The sequence below is a fragment of the Pristiophorus japonicus genome, chromosome 17, assembly GCF_044704955.1.
Source record: "Pristiophorus japonicus isolate sPriJap1 chromosome 17, sPriJap1.hap1, whole genome shotgun sequence".
Classification (NCBI taxonomy): domain Eukaryota; kingdom Metazoa; phylum Chordata; class Chondrichthyes; family Pristiophoridae; genus Pristiophorus; species Pristiophorus japonicus.
Window position 1 is genome coordinate 117,636,306 of NC_091993.1, and position 17,513 is coordinate 117,653,818.

The 17,513-nt window shown below is 46.8% G+C and overlaps 1 protein-coding gene and 1 long non-coding RNA gene across 2 annotated transcripts in view; one reads left to right on the plus strand and one right to left on the minus strand.

Annotated features, from left to right (window-relative positions):
- The window catches only part of LOC139228036 (CMRF35-like molecule 8), a 37,031-nt gene extending 26,767 nt beyond the window's left edge, over nucleotides 1-10,264 (plus strand). Inside the window, exons 2-3 of the mRNA XM_070859186.1 lie at nucleotides 7,246-7,440; nucleotides 9,884-10,264. Of these exons, the coding sequence (XP_070715287.1) occupies nucleotides 7,246-7,440; nucleotides 9,884-10,264 (576 nt within the window). The remainder of the gene's footprint in view (nucleotides 1-7,245; nucleotides 7,441-9,883) is intronic.
- Nucleotides 10,265-10,548: 284 nt separating this feature from the next.
- Nucleotides 10,549-17,513, minus strand: part of LOC139228051 (uncharacterized) — a 73,730-nt gene continuing 66,765 nt past the window's right edge. Inside the window, exon 3 of the long non-coding RNA XR_011587493.1 lies at nucleotides 10,549-11,030. This is a non-coding gene — a long non-coding RNA (uncharacterized lncRNA). The remainder of the gene's footprint in view (nucleotides 11,031-17,513) is intronic.

Sequence of the window (17,513 nt, forward strand, 5' to 3'; positions counted from 1 at the left end):
GTAGAGGCGAAGCAGCGAGAGCAAGAGAGTGTCCACATGGCATGCTTTTATATCCCAAGTTCGTTTGCCTTTTCAAGCTGAATTGCTGTTGAGGCTTCCTGTGGGTGTGTCTTCTGCTTTTACCCAATAAAGTTCCTTGTTTTCGAGGCTTCCTGTGTTTGAGTCCAGTGATGGGTTTTCGCTTCCAGGCAGTCTGGGCTTGATGGCCCTCTATTATTCTGCTAACTCATCCAGGTAATCACTGATTGATGAGGTCACCTTGCCTAACAATGGACTCCATTAGCACACCTCCTGCCTTATGTTGGCCTTTGTCATTCCATACTCCCTGCCCATCATTCTAAGTCCAACATGGAGCCGCACCTGGTACCCTTCCACAAACAGCTTCCAGCTTTCTTTCTGTGGTGCGAAAAATATTAAACGCATTGTCCAGACAATGTCCAATAAATCCTTGGGGGTTCGATGCTTCCAGTCCTTACACTCTCTCTCCCACCGTCTCTCTCCCTCCACACCCTCTCTCTCTTTCTCTGTATCTCCCCCGTCTCCCTCTCTCAACCCACCCCCCCTCACTCCCCCTCTCTTCTCTCTCCCCCTCCTTCCTCTCTCTCTCCCTCACCCCATCTTCTCTCTCTCCATCCCGTCTCTCTCTCTCTTGTTCTGCCCCCCACCTCTCTCTCTTCACCCTCTCCTCTCTCTCCCTCCCCTCTCTTTTCCCTCACCCCCACTCTCTCTCTCCACCACTCTTCTTTATCTCTCTCCACCCCGTGTCTCGCTCCTCCCCAGTCTCTCTCTCTTCCCCATCCCTCTCTCCCCCCATCTCTGTCTCCCCCTTCTCCTCTCTCTCCCCCCCTCCCATCTCTCTCTCTCCCCCATCTCTCTCTCTCGACCCTCTTCTCTCTTCCTCCTCCCGTCTCTCTCTTTCCTCTCCCACCATGTCTCTCTCTCCAGCCCCAGTTTCACTTTCCTCCCCCCGCCTGTCTCCTTCTCTCTCCCCCTCACCACACCCTCATTTCTCTCTCTCCACTCTCTCTCCCACCCTCCTCACTCTCCCTCCTCCTCCTCTCTCTCCCCATCTCTCTCTCTTCCTCTGCTCCCTGTCTCTCGCTCTTCCCCGCCCTCTGCCTCTTTCCCTCTGCAGTCTCTCTCCCCCCCGTCTCTCTCCCCCGCCCCTCTTCCTCATCTCTCTCCTGCCCCTCATCTTTCTCCCCACCCACTTTCATCTCTTTCTCATCCCCTCTCAATTCTCTCCCCTCCTCTCTCTCTCTCTTCCACCATCTCCCTCTCTCTACCCTCTGCTCTCTTCCCCCCCCACCCCTGTCTATCTTCCCAACATCTCTCTCTCTCTATCTCCCCCCATTTTTCTCTGTCTCTCTTTCCCCATCTTCTCCCTCTCTTTCCACACCCCTCTTCTCTCTCTCGCTGCCCCCCCTCTTCTCCATCACTCAATCCACCACCGTTTCTCTCTCTCAACCCCTCTCTTCTCTCTCCCCTCACGTCTCTCTCTCCGTCCCCTCATCTCGCCCTCCCCCCACTCTCATCTCTTTCTCCCATCCTCTCTCTCTCCCCTGCATCTCTCTCCAAACCCTCCTGTCTCTCTCTCGCTCTTCACCCAGTCTCTCTCCCACCCCCCTCTCTCCCCCATCTCTCACTCTCTGCCCCCTTCTCTCTCTTCCCTTCTCCTCTCTCTCTCCCCCCTCTCCTCTCTCTCTTATCACATCTGCCTCTCCCCCCCATCTGTCTCTCCCCCCCCCCGTCTCTCTCCCACCCCTCCATCTCTCTCCCCCTCTGCCCTCGCATCGTCCCTCTCTCTTACCCCCATCACTCTCTCTCCCCACCCCTGCTCCCCATCTCTCTCTCTCCCTGCCCCTCCATCTCCCTTTGTCCCCCCACCGCCCCCACCCCACTATATCTCTCTCTCTCTCTCTCCCTCTCACCACCCCAGTTTCTCTCTCTCCCACCGAAAGCCACACAAATGTTCCAAATAATGCAAAATCTGGAAGGAAATCCAGCTCCAGACTCTAGCGGCAGAAAATGTTTCATCAGCGATGAGCACCACGCGGGCTCGTGATTTGGCTCCCACTTCCTCGTACTTCGCACTGCGCATGCGCGACCAAATCAACGGCCCATACTCAAAAGGGGGGCGGAGTCCAATGTACATATGTGCAGAAGGACATAGAAAAGTAGTACAAATCGTCACTCTGTAGATTTTATGCTTGGGTGTCCCTGGAGTGGGACTTGAACCCACAATCTACTGACTTGGAGCTGAGAGTGTTAACACTAAGCCACACCTAGCACAATAACAACAGTGACTGTACTTCAAAAGTAAATCATTGGTTGTGAAGCGCTTTGGCACATCCTGAGGCTGTGATCAGGCACTGTATTTGTCATGTATTCAACTATCATTGTAACCCATGTATAAGCTGACCTAAGTTGTACACCTTGAGAACATTGACCACAGGGGGCGAACTTGTGGGAGACACTCCTAATCTGGACTTTCCGGTATAAAAGGGGAAGCTCCACCCACCTTCAGTCTCTTGTGGTCTTGGTAACAAAGCCAACTGGTCACAGAGTGACCTTCTCTCAAGTATGGGCCTCGTGTGCATTTATACTGTATAGTAAGGACATATCATTGGCGACGAGAAACTGGGATTTAAACTACGCGAGCTTGACCACAAGCAGCACAGAAGAGAGGTACTGTGTTGGTGATGATTGGGACGACTTTATTAGAGACCACAGCAAAGTTTTGTCACTAAGGAATGGTTGGGACAGGATTCGGCCGACAAACGCTGGGCTTATCTCCTGACGGTTTGTGGATCCAGAGCGTACTCCCTGATGAAGGACCTCCCTGATGAAGCGCCAGAGAAGCTGGCGGACAAGACGTTCGAAGAGCTCAGTAAGCTGATCGGGGAACACCTTAAACCGGCGAGCAGTATGCACATGGCAAGACACCGGTTTTACACGCACCGGCAGCGAGAAGGGCAAAGCGTTCCAGACTTCATGGCAGATCTCCGGTGACTGGCGAGCCTATGTAAGTTCCCAGATGCATGCAGAGCGGAGATGCTGCGAGACTTTTTTATTGAGGGCATTGGGCTCGCTGGGGTTTTCAGGAAACTGATTGAGACCAAAGACTTGACCTTGGAAGCGGCGGATCTGATAGCCCAGACAATTATCTCAGGGGAGGAAGAGACCAGAATGATTTATGGCAAAAATCTTGGCTCAAATGCGGCAAACGACCAGGGAGTCAACATTGTTAACGCGGCACACAGTTCTCTAGGCAGACAAGGGCAATCGGACATGCCATAGCATGTAGTCGAGCCCAAAGGGGGAATTCAACAGCGACAATGGCTAGCTGAACGGCGATTCATGCCATCGCAATGGACAATGTGGCCATTAATGGGGCCATCAACACCTGTTAGTGGTGTGCTTAAGGACAGTTACAGAGACAGTTAGAGATGTACAACTGGTAATGGACCTTTTGTTTTTAACAATGGGGCCTCTAGCACATGCTGGAGGTGTGGAAACAAACACCCAGCTAGAGCTTGCAGGTATCAGCAATATACCTGCAGAAACTGCAACGTCAGCGGTCACTTGGCACGTATGTGCAGGAAGCCTGCAGCCAGGTTGATGTACGAGGAGGACGGGCCCAATGTAAGCTCTACGAGGCCAAATGAAGACTGGGGAAATCGCCGGAAGCTGAAGTTCAGCGAGTTCATGTGGAGCACATATACAGTTCATATACCATGACGCCACCGATAATGATGAAAGTGCATCCCAGTATTAATGGAGCTAGACACGGGGGCCAGGATGTCCTTGATGAGTATCAAACAGTTCGACAAGTTGTGGGTGTCCAAGGCCAGGAGGCCAAAATTATTGCCGATTGAAGCACTGCTACAGACATATACAAAGGAGATAATTCCGGTGCTAGGCAGCGCCACGGTAGTCGTGGCCCACAAAGATTCGGAGAACAGGTTGCCACTCTGGATTGTCCCGGGGGACGGTCTCGCACTACTGGCGAGGAGTTGGCTTGCTGTCATGAACTGGAAATGGGGCGATGTCAATGCAATTTCTTCTGTGGAGCGAGTATCATGCTCACAGGTCCTGGACAAATTTGACTCACTATTTCAACCCAGCATGGGGACCAAGGTAGTGATTCACATAAACCTGGACGCTAGGCCAGTACACCACAAGGGCAGAGCGGTGCTGTACGTGATGCGGGAAAAAATAGAAGGCGAATTGGACCGCCTGCTGAGGGAAGGCATCATCTCACCAGTCGAATTCAGTGACTGGGCGAGCCTGATCATGCCGGTGCTCAAGGCGGATGGGTCGGTCAGGATATGTGGCGATTACAAGGCCACCATCAATCAGGTATCACTCCAAGACCAGTACCCGCTACCGAGAGTGGAGCACCTCTTTGCGACGCTATACGGTGGCAAACTTTTTTCAAAATTGGATCTGACCTCAGCTTACGTGACCAAGGAGCTGGCGAGTGAGTCGAAGAAGCTGACCACCATCACGACACACAAGGGATTGTTTGAGTATAACAGATGTCTGTTCGGGATTCGTTTGGCCCCCCGCAATCTTTCAGCGAAATATGGAAAGCCTCCTCAAGTCGATTCCAAGGACGGTGGTTTTTCAAGATGACATCCTCATCACGGGTCGCGATACTGAAGAACAGCTCCACAACCTGGTGGAGGTGCTACGCAGACTGGACCGGGTAGGGCTGCGACTGAAAAAGACGAAGTGCATCTTCTTAGCTCCAGAGGTAGAATTCCTGGGGAGGAGGGTAGCAGCAGACGGGATCAGACCTACTGCGTCCAAAACGGAAGCGATCCAGAGAGCACCCAGACCCCATAACACGACGGAGCTGCGTTCGTTCCTGAACTATTTTGGCAACTTTCTTCCCAAATTGAGCACGCTGTTAGAGCCGCTACATGTGCTCCTACGCAAAGGTCGCAATTAGATCTGGGGGGACAGCCAGGAAAGGGCTTTTGATAGAGCACGTAATTTGTTATGCTCCAACAAACTGTTAACGTTATATGACACGTGTAAGAAACTAGTTTTAATGTGCGATGCATCGTCCTATGGAGTCGGTGTGTGTTGCAGCATGTGAATGCCAATGGTCAGTTACAGCCAGTAGCTTGTGCCCCCAGGCGTCTGTTCCAGGCAGAAAGGGGCTACTGGATGGTAGAAAAGGAAGCGCTAGCATGTGTATATGCAGTAAAAAAAAATGCACCAGTACCTGTTTGGCAGGAAATTTGAGCTGGAGACAGATCACAAACCCCTAACTTCCCTTTTGGCCGACAACAAGGCCATAAATGCGAATGCATCGGCTCGCATACAGAGGTGGGCACTCACGCTAGCCGCCTATGACTACACAATTCTTCACAGACCGGGCACTGAAAACTGTGCTGATGCACTCAGCAGGCTCCTACTAGCCACCACTGAGGGGGCAACTGAGCATGATGCTGAGATGGTCATGGCTGTTGAAGCTTTCGAAAGTGAAGGCTCACCTGTGATAGCCAGTCAGATTAAAGTCTGGATAAATAAAGACCTGCTACTGTCTTTAGTTAAGAAACATGTCCTGAATGGGAACTAGGCATGCCCTGAGGAGTTTAGACCGTTTCAGAGGCGCAAGGATGAACACTCGATTCAGGCCGATTGCCTACTGTGGGGAAACCGAGTAGTCATGCCCCAGAAGGGCAGAGAGGTGTTTATCAGAGAACTACACAATGAGCACCCGGACATTGTCATGATGAAGGCAATTGCCAGGTCACACGTTTGGTGGCCAGGGACAGATGCAGACCTGGAATTTTGTGTTCGCAGGTGCAACATGTGTGTTGAGCTAGGCAACCAGGGAAGCCCCCCTTTGCCCCTGGTCCTGGCCCGCCAAGCCATGGTCACGCATCTATATGGACTACGTAGGTCCTTTCATGGGAAAAATGTTTTTGGTTGTAGTAGACGCCTACTCCAAATGGATTGAGTGTGCCATTTTAAATTCAAGCACATCCTCGGCCACGGTAGAACGTCTACGGGCAATGTTCGCTGCCCATGGTCTACCGGACGAATTGGTCAACGACAATGGCCCGTGCTTCACAAGCACTGAATTCCAGGATTTCATGGCAGGCAATGGAATCAACCATGTCAGAATGGCACCGTTCAAGCCGGCCTCAAACGGCCAGGCGGAACGAGCAGTGCAGATAATCAAACAGGGGATGCTCAGAATCCAAGGGGGTTCTCTACAAAGCCGCTTATCACGCCTCCTGTTGGCCAATAGATCCCGACAACAGTCGCTCACAGTGGTTCCACCTGCAGAGCTGCTAATGAAAAGGACGCTCAAAACCAGGTTCTCCCTTATACACCCTACTATGAAAGAAATTGTTAAGAGCAGGCATCAGTCACAATGTGACTACCATGACAGGAATGCGAGGGCGCGATGTATTGATGTCAATGACCCTGTTTTTGTCCTTAATTACGCTGCAGGGCTCAAATGGCTTGCAGGCACTGTGATTGCCAAAGAGGCAAATAGGGTTTTGGTAGTTAAACTTACCAATGGACAAATCTGCCGCAAAGACGTGGATCAAACTAAAAGGAGGTTCAGCAACCTGATAGAAGAAGCAGAGGAAGAACACGACATAGAGTTTACTCCACCATATGTGACCGAACACCGGAACCAAGTGGAGGAGAGCCCAGTCACTGTGGGCAGTCCGGACAGGCCTGAGGCAACGCAAACAGCAGACATTCAGGCCAGCGCCCAACAACCGGAGCCCCAACTCAGGCGCTCTACAAGGGAGCGTAAACCACCAGAGAGACTTAACCTGTGATTCCAATAAGGCTTTGGGGGGGAGGTGATGTCATGTATTCAACTATCATTGTAACCCATGTATAAGCTGACCTAAGTTGTACACCTTGAGAACATTGACCACAGGGGGTGAACTTGTGTGAGACACTCCTAACCTGGACTTTCCGGTATAAAAGGGGAAGCTCCACCCACCTTCAGTCTCTTGTGATCTTGGTAATAAAGGTAACTGGTCACAGACTGACCTTCTCTCAAGTATGGGCCTCGTGTGCATTTATACTGTATAGTAAGGACATATCAGTATTAATGTTTTCTTTCATCACAAACCTATATCAATAGATGTAGTGGAGAAATTCCTCTGTACTCTTATTAAATCGTAACTGTTTGTATTAAGCAGTTATTTCCTGTTCAATTTCTGAAATGATGTCTCCTCAGGTTCAGGTGCATTGTAGGCAAATAAACTAGTAAGAGGAATTGTGGGAAAAACAATCACCATAGAATGTCATTATGACCATGGGTACCAGTCACATGTGAAATATTGGTGTCAGGGCTGGACTCACCAATGTTCAGTTGTAGTAACAACAAATGATCAACATGGATGGGGAGGAAGAGTGTCAATCACAGATAAGAAGACAGCAGCAATATCTGTTGTTATGTAGAAGGATCTTCACTTAGAAGATGCATCATCATAATGATAAATTGTAACATTCTTACCTTGTCAGTGCTTATTCATATCTTTTCTCTCTGCCAGGGCCTTCACACCTGCCGCAGCAGTCAGTGGACCTCACGGACGAGGAGCTGATTCCTTCTGAGGGTGCACCATCACAGGACTCATGCTTACCATGCACCAACACAGATACTCACACTTTGGTGGGTCCAGTGGCAGGGACAGCCTCGGAGGGCACAGCACTCTCCAAACCCTGTTCAGCTGGACACAGGTTCTGTATCCCGGGGGCCGTCGATGAAAAGGATAATCATTGAGGGGCAGCAGAAAATCTGCGAAGTACTGACAGGTCTCCCACACATACTGTCTGTTATGTATGTATGTAAACCTTACCAAAATGTAAGACTTGCCACTAGGGTGCACACCTGTGGGGGACCTGAGGGTCACCTGTGCAACCTGGGGCATGCAGATATAAAAGTTGATTCACCATGCTGCTTCCCCACTCTGAAGTCTGAATAAAGAGACCAAGGTCACAACAGTTTAATCTTGCAATTTGTCCTGTGGATTTATTCTGAACATAACACTGTCTGCAATTTCAGAGGAGTCCACCTCAAGCATGAGTGAGTTGATGTCACAGGGCATTGTGAGGATGTCTTCTTCCATGGATAGAATGGCCAACTCCATGCAAGCCTTAACCATGGCCATGCAGACTTTGGATGCCAGCATATTTGGTGCCTTAAATAGGATGGCAGACACCTTAGCCTGTCATTACAGCACATCACTGATCTGCACCAAGCTACTCACCAGTAGAGAGGTAGGCGTGAAGTGTGGTTGGGCCATCAGAGGGATGATGATGAAAAGTGACAATGAAGTGGGGACTCCAATCAAAGTGCTCCCACTTCTCCACCACCGTCCCACCCCACCCCTCAGTCAGTACCCGACATGCTGCCTCCTCTCCCGATGGCTGAGTCTGCCCCTGCACAGGTGCAGGTGGAGCAGTTTTTGGCGGGGCCCTCGTGGGCTCCAAACACAGAGGACAGCGACCACTCAGCAGTCAGAGCAGGGATCCGAGTAGCTTATCTCTATCTCTGCTGAAGTCATAAATGTTGCACCACATAGGAGCGATAGGAAAAGTGAAAAGTTTTGCAGTTGCACAAGCCTATGCACATGTGCGTTTGAGAAATTGTTATGTTGTTAAGTTTCTGTTCTTTAGCAGAATTACTTAAAATATTTTACTTTGCACCACTTTCCCTTGTTGCCCATTCCTGGTTGCTGGGTGGAAACTGTTTTTTTTCAGTTGCTCGTTAATGAATGGGAAGACATGAATTGACGGGGAGCAATGGGGGGATGGGCAATGGGTGGTTGGTGGGTAGCAGGTCTGTTTTGTGTCAGTGGGATTGGCGGGGGGGGGTGCGGGGGCAGTTGAGAGCAGCCGTTGGATGTGGTGGTAACTGACTGAACCGTACAGCTATAAGGGAAACACTGGCATCGGGGACAGCAGTGTGAGTGACTGGTGCTACGTTAGGGTCACAATCTCTTCCTCCTCCTCCTGCTCCACTTCTTATCTTCCTCCTCTGTCTCGGAATGGTCCGCAGACAACGTGTGCTCAGCTCCTTGTTCCTCCTGCAGCTCCAATCTCGCTGCTGCGCAGTGTTGTGCAGAGCGCAGCAAACCACCATCATTCTGGTGGCCCAGGCTGGTGAGCATTGAAGGGCGCCTCCGGATCTGTCCAGGCAACTGAAGCGCATCTTGAGGGTGATGTCAGGTAACACTTGTTCATACAAAGGGCAGTGGAACTCTCAAACTCTCTACCCCAGAAATCTGTTGATACTGGGGGTCAATTGAAAATTTCAAAACTGTGATTGACCAATTTTTGTTAGGTAAAAGTATGGAACCAAGGCGGGTAAATGGAGTTAAGATACAGATCAGCCGAGATCTAATTGAATAGCAGAACAGGCTCGATGGGTTGAAAGGCCTACTCCCTTTTCTATGTTCAGGCCTTCCTGTTCATTTTTCAATGGATCTAAGTGTGTGAGTAGAAAAGTGATCGAAAGCCACAAAACATGTAACAGATATCTGCCAGTTTTTTTGCGTCGTATTCTGCTGTAGTTTTCTGGGACTCTCTATAACTAGTCCACATCCAAGAGTCAAACAATGAAACAGCATTGGAGGCTGGCTACCTGCTACTGAGAGAAATTGTTAGCCCTGATTTTCAGATTGACACATCCTCAGTATCACTGCTGCTGTCCCAATCTGGAGCCCTGCTATGTTCTGATATAATGGCAGACATGGTAGTTCAGGCTGCTGGGAGAATGGAGAGACATGGAGAGGGAGATATGCTGGTGAGATTCCAACATGGCAGGCCCTGGCTGAGATGCAGAAGTGCTGAAAATTGGAGAGTGTTTGATTTTTAAATGTTCATTCAGTATCTGAATGTTTGTTTCTTTCCCACAGAATCCGTGTCAGTTCCTGTACTTAGATATTTATCGCCACCAAATGTCTCATGTTTTGGGGGCTCAGTGTCAGTCTCCTGTGAGTCTGTCCAGGGATCCCTTCCCATTCAGTACAAATGGTATGAAAAGACCCCGACTAAAGGTTCAAAGATCTCTGACACCAATAAACTGGATCTACATTGTCAATCCTTCAAACAGCAACATCATCAATATTACTGCACAGCCTCAAATAATCAGGGCGAGAAATCCAGTGAAATGGTCGATGTGTCAGTCTTCAACAGAGCAGGGAAGCGCTGCAGTTATGTGACACAAATCAGTGGCATTGGTAAGTGTTACTTTGAACGCACAATATAGTCAATTCTTGGTAAGTGTTACTTTAAACAAACAATATGATCAATGAATGTTTTAAATAAATGTCTATCCAAACTGGTCGCTGGTTAAGTGCCTTCAGTCACTGAGCAACTGCAACTGGCCAAATTCACTCCATTTGGATCCCTCAACAGTTAAAAATGGACTTATTCAGTCATCATCAAACCATGACCCTGGGTTCTGAATTAAGGAGGACTTTAGCCTATTTAAATGTATCGGTTTAATTTTTTGCAGAGAGGTAAGCAATATGTTCACCAGTTTCTGCGCTGAGAAACATCGAAATGGTCAGAAAACAAAGAGAAATGCATTTTCTCCTGTGCAGTAATTAACATATACAAATATTGACTCTGGCCGTATACTAATGTGTTCACTTGCTTTAGCTGTCAGAGAAGAAGGATGTCAGCAGCAGGTAGAAATCTCACCTGTAAACTGCATTTGTGCTGTACATGTCAGTAGTGGCTCAATTAGTAGCACTCTTGCCTCTGATACAGGTAGATTGAGGGTTCAAGGCATGTTCCAGAAGAAATCACTGTCCTCGCACTGATTTCGTGTTTCACTATTGGAGATGCAGTTCTCTAGACGAGAAATTATATTGAGGATCCATCTGCCCCCAGGTGGATGTAAAAGATTCCATAGCACTAGTGAAAGAAGGATAGGGAAGTGCTCCAGATGTCCAAGTAAGCATTCATCCTTCAACCAACATCACCAAGAAACAGATTTTCTGGTGATTTAACTTGGAATTACTCAGAATCTGCGGAGAGAGAAACAGAGTTAACGTTTCAGGTCGATGACGCTTTATCAGAACTGGAAAAGGTTAAAGATGTAACAGGTTTTTAAGCAAATGTACAGGGAGCGAAAGGGGGGAGGGGAGGAAAGAACAAAAGGGAAGGTCTGTAATAGGGTGGAAGGCAGGAGAGATTAAGAAAGAAAAGGGATGATGGTGCAAGGCAAAAGGAGTTGGTAATGAACTTTCTGTGGTGGGGGTAGAGATTGAACAGCCAAAGGTCATGGTCCATATCGGTACCAATGGCAGAGGTAGAAAGAGGGATGAAGTCTCGCAGGCAGATTTTAGGGAGTTAGGAGATTAAAAAGCAGGACCTCAAAGATTGTAATCTCTGGATTACTCCAGTTGCCATGTGCTAGTGAGTACAGAAATAGCTTAGAGCAGATGATTGCATGGCTAGAGAGATGGTGCAGCAGTGAGGGCTTTAGATTCCTGAGCCATTGGGACCGTTTCTGGAGGAGATGGGACCAGTACAAGCCAGATGGGTTGCACCTCAACAGAGCCGGGACCAATATCCTCGCAGGGTCGAGATTGCTAGTGCTGTTGGAGAGGGTTAAAACTAGCTTGGCAGGGGAATGGGAACCTGAGAATAGATTCAGAAGGGAGAGAAGCAAAGCTGGAATTGGAAAGTAGAAAAGTAGAAAGTGAATTTGGAAGGCAGAGGAAATAAAGGCTAGAAAATAAACAAGTGAGTTTTGGCAGTGCTAAATGGTATATATTTCAATGCAAGAAGTCTGGGGAATAAGGCAGATGAGCTGAGAGCACAGATAGACACTTGGGAGTATGATATTATAGCTATTACTGAGACATGGCTGAAAGAAGGGAAGGTATGGCAGCTCAACATTCCTGGTTACAGGATTTTCAGACGGGATAGAGAGGGGGATAAAGAGAAGGGGGGGTGTCACAGTATTGATTAAAGAAACAATTGCAGCTGTGAGGAGGGATGATATGTTAGCAGGATCATCAAATGAGGCCATATGGGTTGAACTGAACAACAAAAAAACAGGCGACCACACTGCTGGGAATGTACTATTGACCCCCAAACAGTCAGAGGGAGATAAAAGAACAAAGATATGGGCAAATTGCTGCGAAGTGCAAAAACTATAAAGCTATAATAGTGGGGGATTTCCAACTATCCTAATATTAACTGGGATAAAATTAGTGTGAAAGGTATAGAAGGTGCGGAATTCCTAAAATACATTCAGGAGAACATTTTTAGCCGGTATGTCGTAAACCCAACAAGGGAGAGGACGATTCTGGGCTTAGTTTTAGGGAATGAAGCCTCCAGGTGGTAGGTGTAACAACAGGAGAGCATTTTGGTGCTAGTGATCATAATTCAGTTAGATTTAGGGTAGTTATGGAAAAGGAAAAAGATAGACCAGGAATAAACGTTCTCAATTGGGGAAAAGACAATTTTGTTAAGCTGAGATGATATTAAGCCAAAGTGGACTGGAAACAGCTACTTGAAGGTAAATCAGTGTCAGAGCAGTGGGAGGCATTCAAGGAGGAGATCCTGAATGTTCAGAGCAAGTATGTTCCCTTAAAGAAAAAGGGTGGGACTAACAAATCTAGAACCCCCTGGATGTCATAGGGCATACAGGGTAGGAGAATGAAAAAAAGGGAGGTTTATGACAGATACCAAGGGCTCAATATTGCAGAAACTCTGGAGAAGCATAGTAAGTGCAGGGGTGAAATTAAAAAGGAAATTAGGAAAGCAAAGAGAGAGCATGACAAAATTTTGGCAAGTAAATTCAAGGAAAACCCAAAGATGTTTCATAAATACATTAACAGCAAGAGGATAACTAAGGAAAGAGTAGGGCCGATCAGAAACAAAAAGGTAATCTCTAAAGGAGGAAGACGTTGGTATGGTTCTTAATGAATACTTTGCACCTGTTTTCACAAACGAGAGGGGCAATGCAGACTTTGTAATCAGGGAGGAGGAGTGTGAAATATTAGATGAAATAAAGCTAGTTCTGGAGCAATTATTATGGGGTTTAGCAACTTTGAAAGTGGATAAATACCCAGACCCGGATGAAATGTATGCCAGGCTGTTAAGAGAAGCAAAAGAGGAAATAGCAGAGACTCTGACCATCATTTTCCAATCCTCTCAGGCAACAGGTGTGGTGCTGGATGACTGCTGATGTTGTACCTTTATTTAAAAAGGGAGAAAGAGATAGACCGAGTAATCACAGGCCAGTCAGTCTAACCTCAGTGGTAGGAAAATTATTGAAAAAAATTCTGAGGGACAGGATAAATCTTCATTTAGAAAGACACAGATTAATCAAGGACAGTCAGCATGGATTTGTTAACGGAAGGTCGTGACTGACTAACTTGATTGAAATTTTTCAGGAGGTAACTAGGAGGGTCGATGAGGGTAGTGCATTTGATGTAGTGTATATGGATTTTAGCAAGGCTTTTGATAAGATCCCACATGGCAGACTGGTCACGAAAGTAAAAGCCCATGGTGTTAGGTATGAAAGAACTCCACAAGACTGAGTACTGTGAGCTAAAACTGATGTGACCTTAGTCTCTTTAATACAACTCCAGAGTGCAACCTTTTATACTCCCTTGCACGAGGTGTGCAGGTGACCCTTGGGCCTCCAACAGTTGTGCCCTCTGGTGGCAAGTCTTACAGTTACAATGTTTACATACATAACACATGGAGACCAAGGTAAAGTGGCAAGTTAGATCCAAAATTGGCTCAGAGGCAGAAAGCAAAGGGTAATGCTTGATGGGTGTTTTAGTGACTGCAAGGCTGTTTCCAGTGGGATTTTGCAGGGCTCAGTACTAGGTCCCTTGCTTTTTGTAGTATATATCAATGGTGTAGGCTTGAATGTAGGGGGTATGATTCAGAAGTTTTGTAGATGATACAAAAATTGGCTGTATAGATGATAATGAAGAAGAAAGTTGTAGACTGCAGGAAGATATCATTGAGCTGGTAAGGTGGCCAGAACAGTGGCAAATGGAATTCAATCCAGAGAAGTGTGAGGTAATGCATTTGGGGAGGGCTAAAAAGGCAATGAATGTACATTAAATGGTAGGACACTGAGAAGTGTAGAGAAACAAAGGGACCTTGGAGTGCATGTCCACAGATTCCTGAAGGTAGCAGGCCAGGTAGACAAGGTGGTTAAGAAGCCAGATGGAATATTTGCCTTTATTAGCTGAGGGATAGAATGCAAGAGCAGGGTGGTTATACTTGAATTGTATAAAACACTAGTTACTAGTTAGCTAGAGTACTGTGAAGTTCTGGTCACCACATTACAGAAAATATGTGATTGCACTAGAGAGGGTATGGAGGAGATTTTTGAGGATGTTGACTGGACTGGACAATTTTAGCTATGAGGAAAGATTGAATAGGCTGGGATTGTTTTCTTTGGAACAGAGGAGGCTGAGAGCCCTTATTGAGGTATATAAAATGATGAGTGGGCCGAGATTGAGTGGTTAGGATGGACCTATTTTCCTTAGCAGAGGGATCAACAACCAGGGGACATAAATTTAAAGTAATTGGTAGGAGGTTCAGAGGGGATTTGAGGAAGTATTTTTTCACCCAGAGAATGGTGGGGGTCTGGAACTCACTGCCTGAAAGGTTGGTAGAGGCAGAAACCCTCACCACATTTTAAAAGGTACTTGGATGTGCACACTTGATGTGCCGTAATCTACAAGGCTACGGACCAAGAGCTGGAAAGTGGGATTAGGCTGGATAGCTCGTTGTCGCCTAGCACAGACACGATGGGTCGAAATGTTCTCCTTCTGTGCTGTAAATTTCTATGATTCTATTCTATGAATGGAACAATTTATGAAAGAAAAGGTGAGTCTAGATAGGGTGTAAATGGAGATGGCAGAATCATCAACAGCTGCTGTGAAAAAGAGAAAAAACATTAAAAAATAAAAAAATAGAGGCAGTTATTATAGTTTGAAATTGTTGAGCTCGATGTTGAGTCCAGATGGCTGTAACCAGAGCTAGGTCCTTGTCCAGTGGCAAGGGTTAACCAGGACGAGTGGAGATCAGCTCTGCTGCACGGATCTAGTGCGCACACATATTGTAGTGTGGGCTGGCACGTGCTGCCCCTGGAGATGGCTGTAAAGTGCCTGAACGAAAGATGAGGTGCCATTCCTCGAGCTTTCGTTGCGCATCATTAGAACAGTGTAAGAGGCCCTTTAACTGCCACAATAGTAACTCTGCCACTAACTCTCAGATATGGAAAAGAAACAGAAATTATCAGTAACAATGAGCCGTGGCCAGATATCAGCAGCATTTCCCCTTATTACCAGAGAGGGGAAATTATACCGAAATTAAATCATCCAAATCCATTATATCAACCAGGCTTTTACTCAAGTAACGAGGGTCCATTTGACAATCGTGCTCTCTTGGTTGACTATAAGTGAAAATGAGGTGAATCTGAATATTATTTCCTTGTTTCAATAGGACCTGAATATTCTTGTGAAGTTACTTCAACAACTACACATTCCACAAGTAAAAATATAATTTTCACTGATAATCAAAAACAATCTTCAGGATCCAAATCTATTAAAAGGTACAATGTTCTCATTACTGGTGTTTTAACTGGCATTGCTTCCATCTGAGAGATTAAATGTTCTTTAATAGTTTTGGCATAAGGGGTGATAAATCACTTTTTATTTTGGAATGTAGCTCATCAGAATGAAAAAGGTGGCTGGGTTTACATTATGCTGTTGTGTTAGCTTCCTAATGAAGGTCCTGTCTTTGTTGGAAATAAGAATAAGAATTAAGCACCTCCATTTTGCTGCCCCTCAGATGGTGCTCTTTGCATTATTCACTATGATTACTTCACCACTAACCTACTCTCATGGTGTATGATGAGTTGCACTTATCAAACTTACCTTGCCGATATCTGTTCTGGTGTGGGGCTGACAGTAAAGTTTCTGTTGGTGAAAGTGAGCAATAGCAGCAATATATCTGCAGAGCCCTTGATATCACCAGTGAGCAACATCTTACAGCTTTGGTCCAATTCTCAGTGTCGCTCACTACAATTGCAGGAAGTTTCTTCTCTTAAAATTTCTTCTTGGGAGTTGGGCAATGCTGACAAGGTCACATTTATTGCCCGTCACTAGTTGCCCTGAGAAGATGGCGCTGGGCCTTCTTCTTGATCTGCTGATCAATGGTGTTAAGTAAGAAACTCCATGATTTTGATCTAACAATGAAGAAACAGCAGTCTATTTCCAAGCCAGAACTGTGTGTAACTTAGAGGAGGTGGTGTTCGCATGATGTTGCTTGCCTTGATGGTACAGACCACTGGGCTCAGAGATGATTTTAAGTTAGGGCTGGGCAAGTTGTTTCAACAGATTCTCAGGATGAGGGTATTGCTGCAGTGTGTCCTGTAGATGGTATGTACTGTAGCCACCGTGCGCCATTAATGAAGGGGATGGATATTGAGCTCAGCAGCAGGGCACTGACCATATGGGCTGCTTTGGCTTAAATTGTGGTGAACCTCAGTGTTGTTACAGCTGTACCCATCCAAAGTGAGTACTCCATCACACTCCAGGTTTGAGCACTGCAGATGATAGAGAGGCTCAGAGAGATCAGTGGGTGAGCCACTCATTGCAGAGTACCCAGCCTCTTCCCTGCTTTTGCAGCCACAATGTTGGCGTGGCTGCTCCAGTTAAGCTTCTGGTCAACAGTGACCCCGAGGATGTTGATGGCAGGGGACTCGTTTTTAGTAATGCCGTTTTAAGTCAGGGCTTGGAGGAGGTTTTCTCCGATTCATATTCTGTGGCTATATATTTCACCCAATGTGCTTGTGATGTAAATACTCAATGAACATAACTCATTTCCATATTATTAGCCCGAGCTGCAGGCAACAAGCAGCAGAAATTGTAGTTCAATGTGAACACTAAGGAATTGGGTCTTTGAAGTTGCAATGGTAATAAGGAGAAAACACCATAGAAAATAGGTGCAGGAGTAGGCCATTTGGCCCTACGAGCCTGCACCGCCATTCAATGAGTTAATGGCTGAACATGCAACTTCAGTACCCCATTCCTGCTTTCTCGCCATACCCCTTGATCCCCCAAGTAGTAAGGACTACATCTAACTCATTTTTGAATATATTTAGTGAATTGGCCTCAACAACTTTCTGTGGTAGAGAATTCCACAGGTTCACCACTCTCTGGGTGAAGAAGTTTCTCCTCATCTCGGTCCTAAATGGCTCACCCCTTATCCTTAGAATTTGACCCCTGGTTCTGGACTTCCCCAACATTGGGAACATTCTTCCTGCATCTAACCTGTCGAAACCCGTCAGAATTTTAAATGTTTCTATGATTCTCCTCTCATTCTTCTGAACTCCAGTGAATACAAGCCCAGTTGATCCAGTCTTTCTTGATATGTCAGTCCCGCCATCCCGGGAATCAGTCTGGTGAACCTTCGCTGCACTCCCTCAATAGCAAGAATGTCCTTCCTCAAGTTAGGAGACCAAA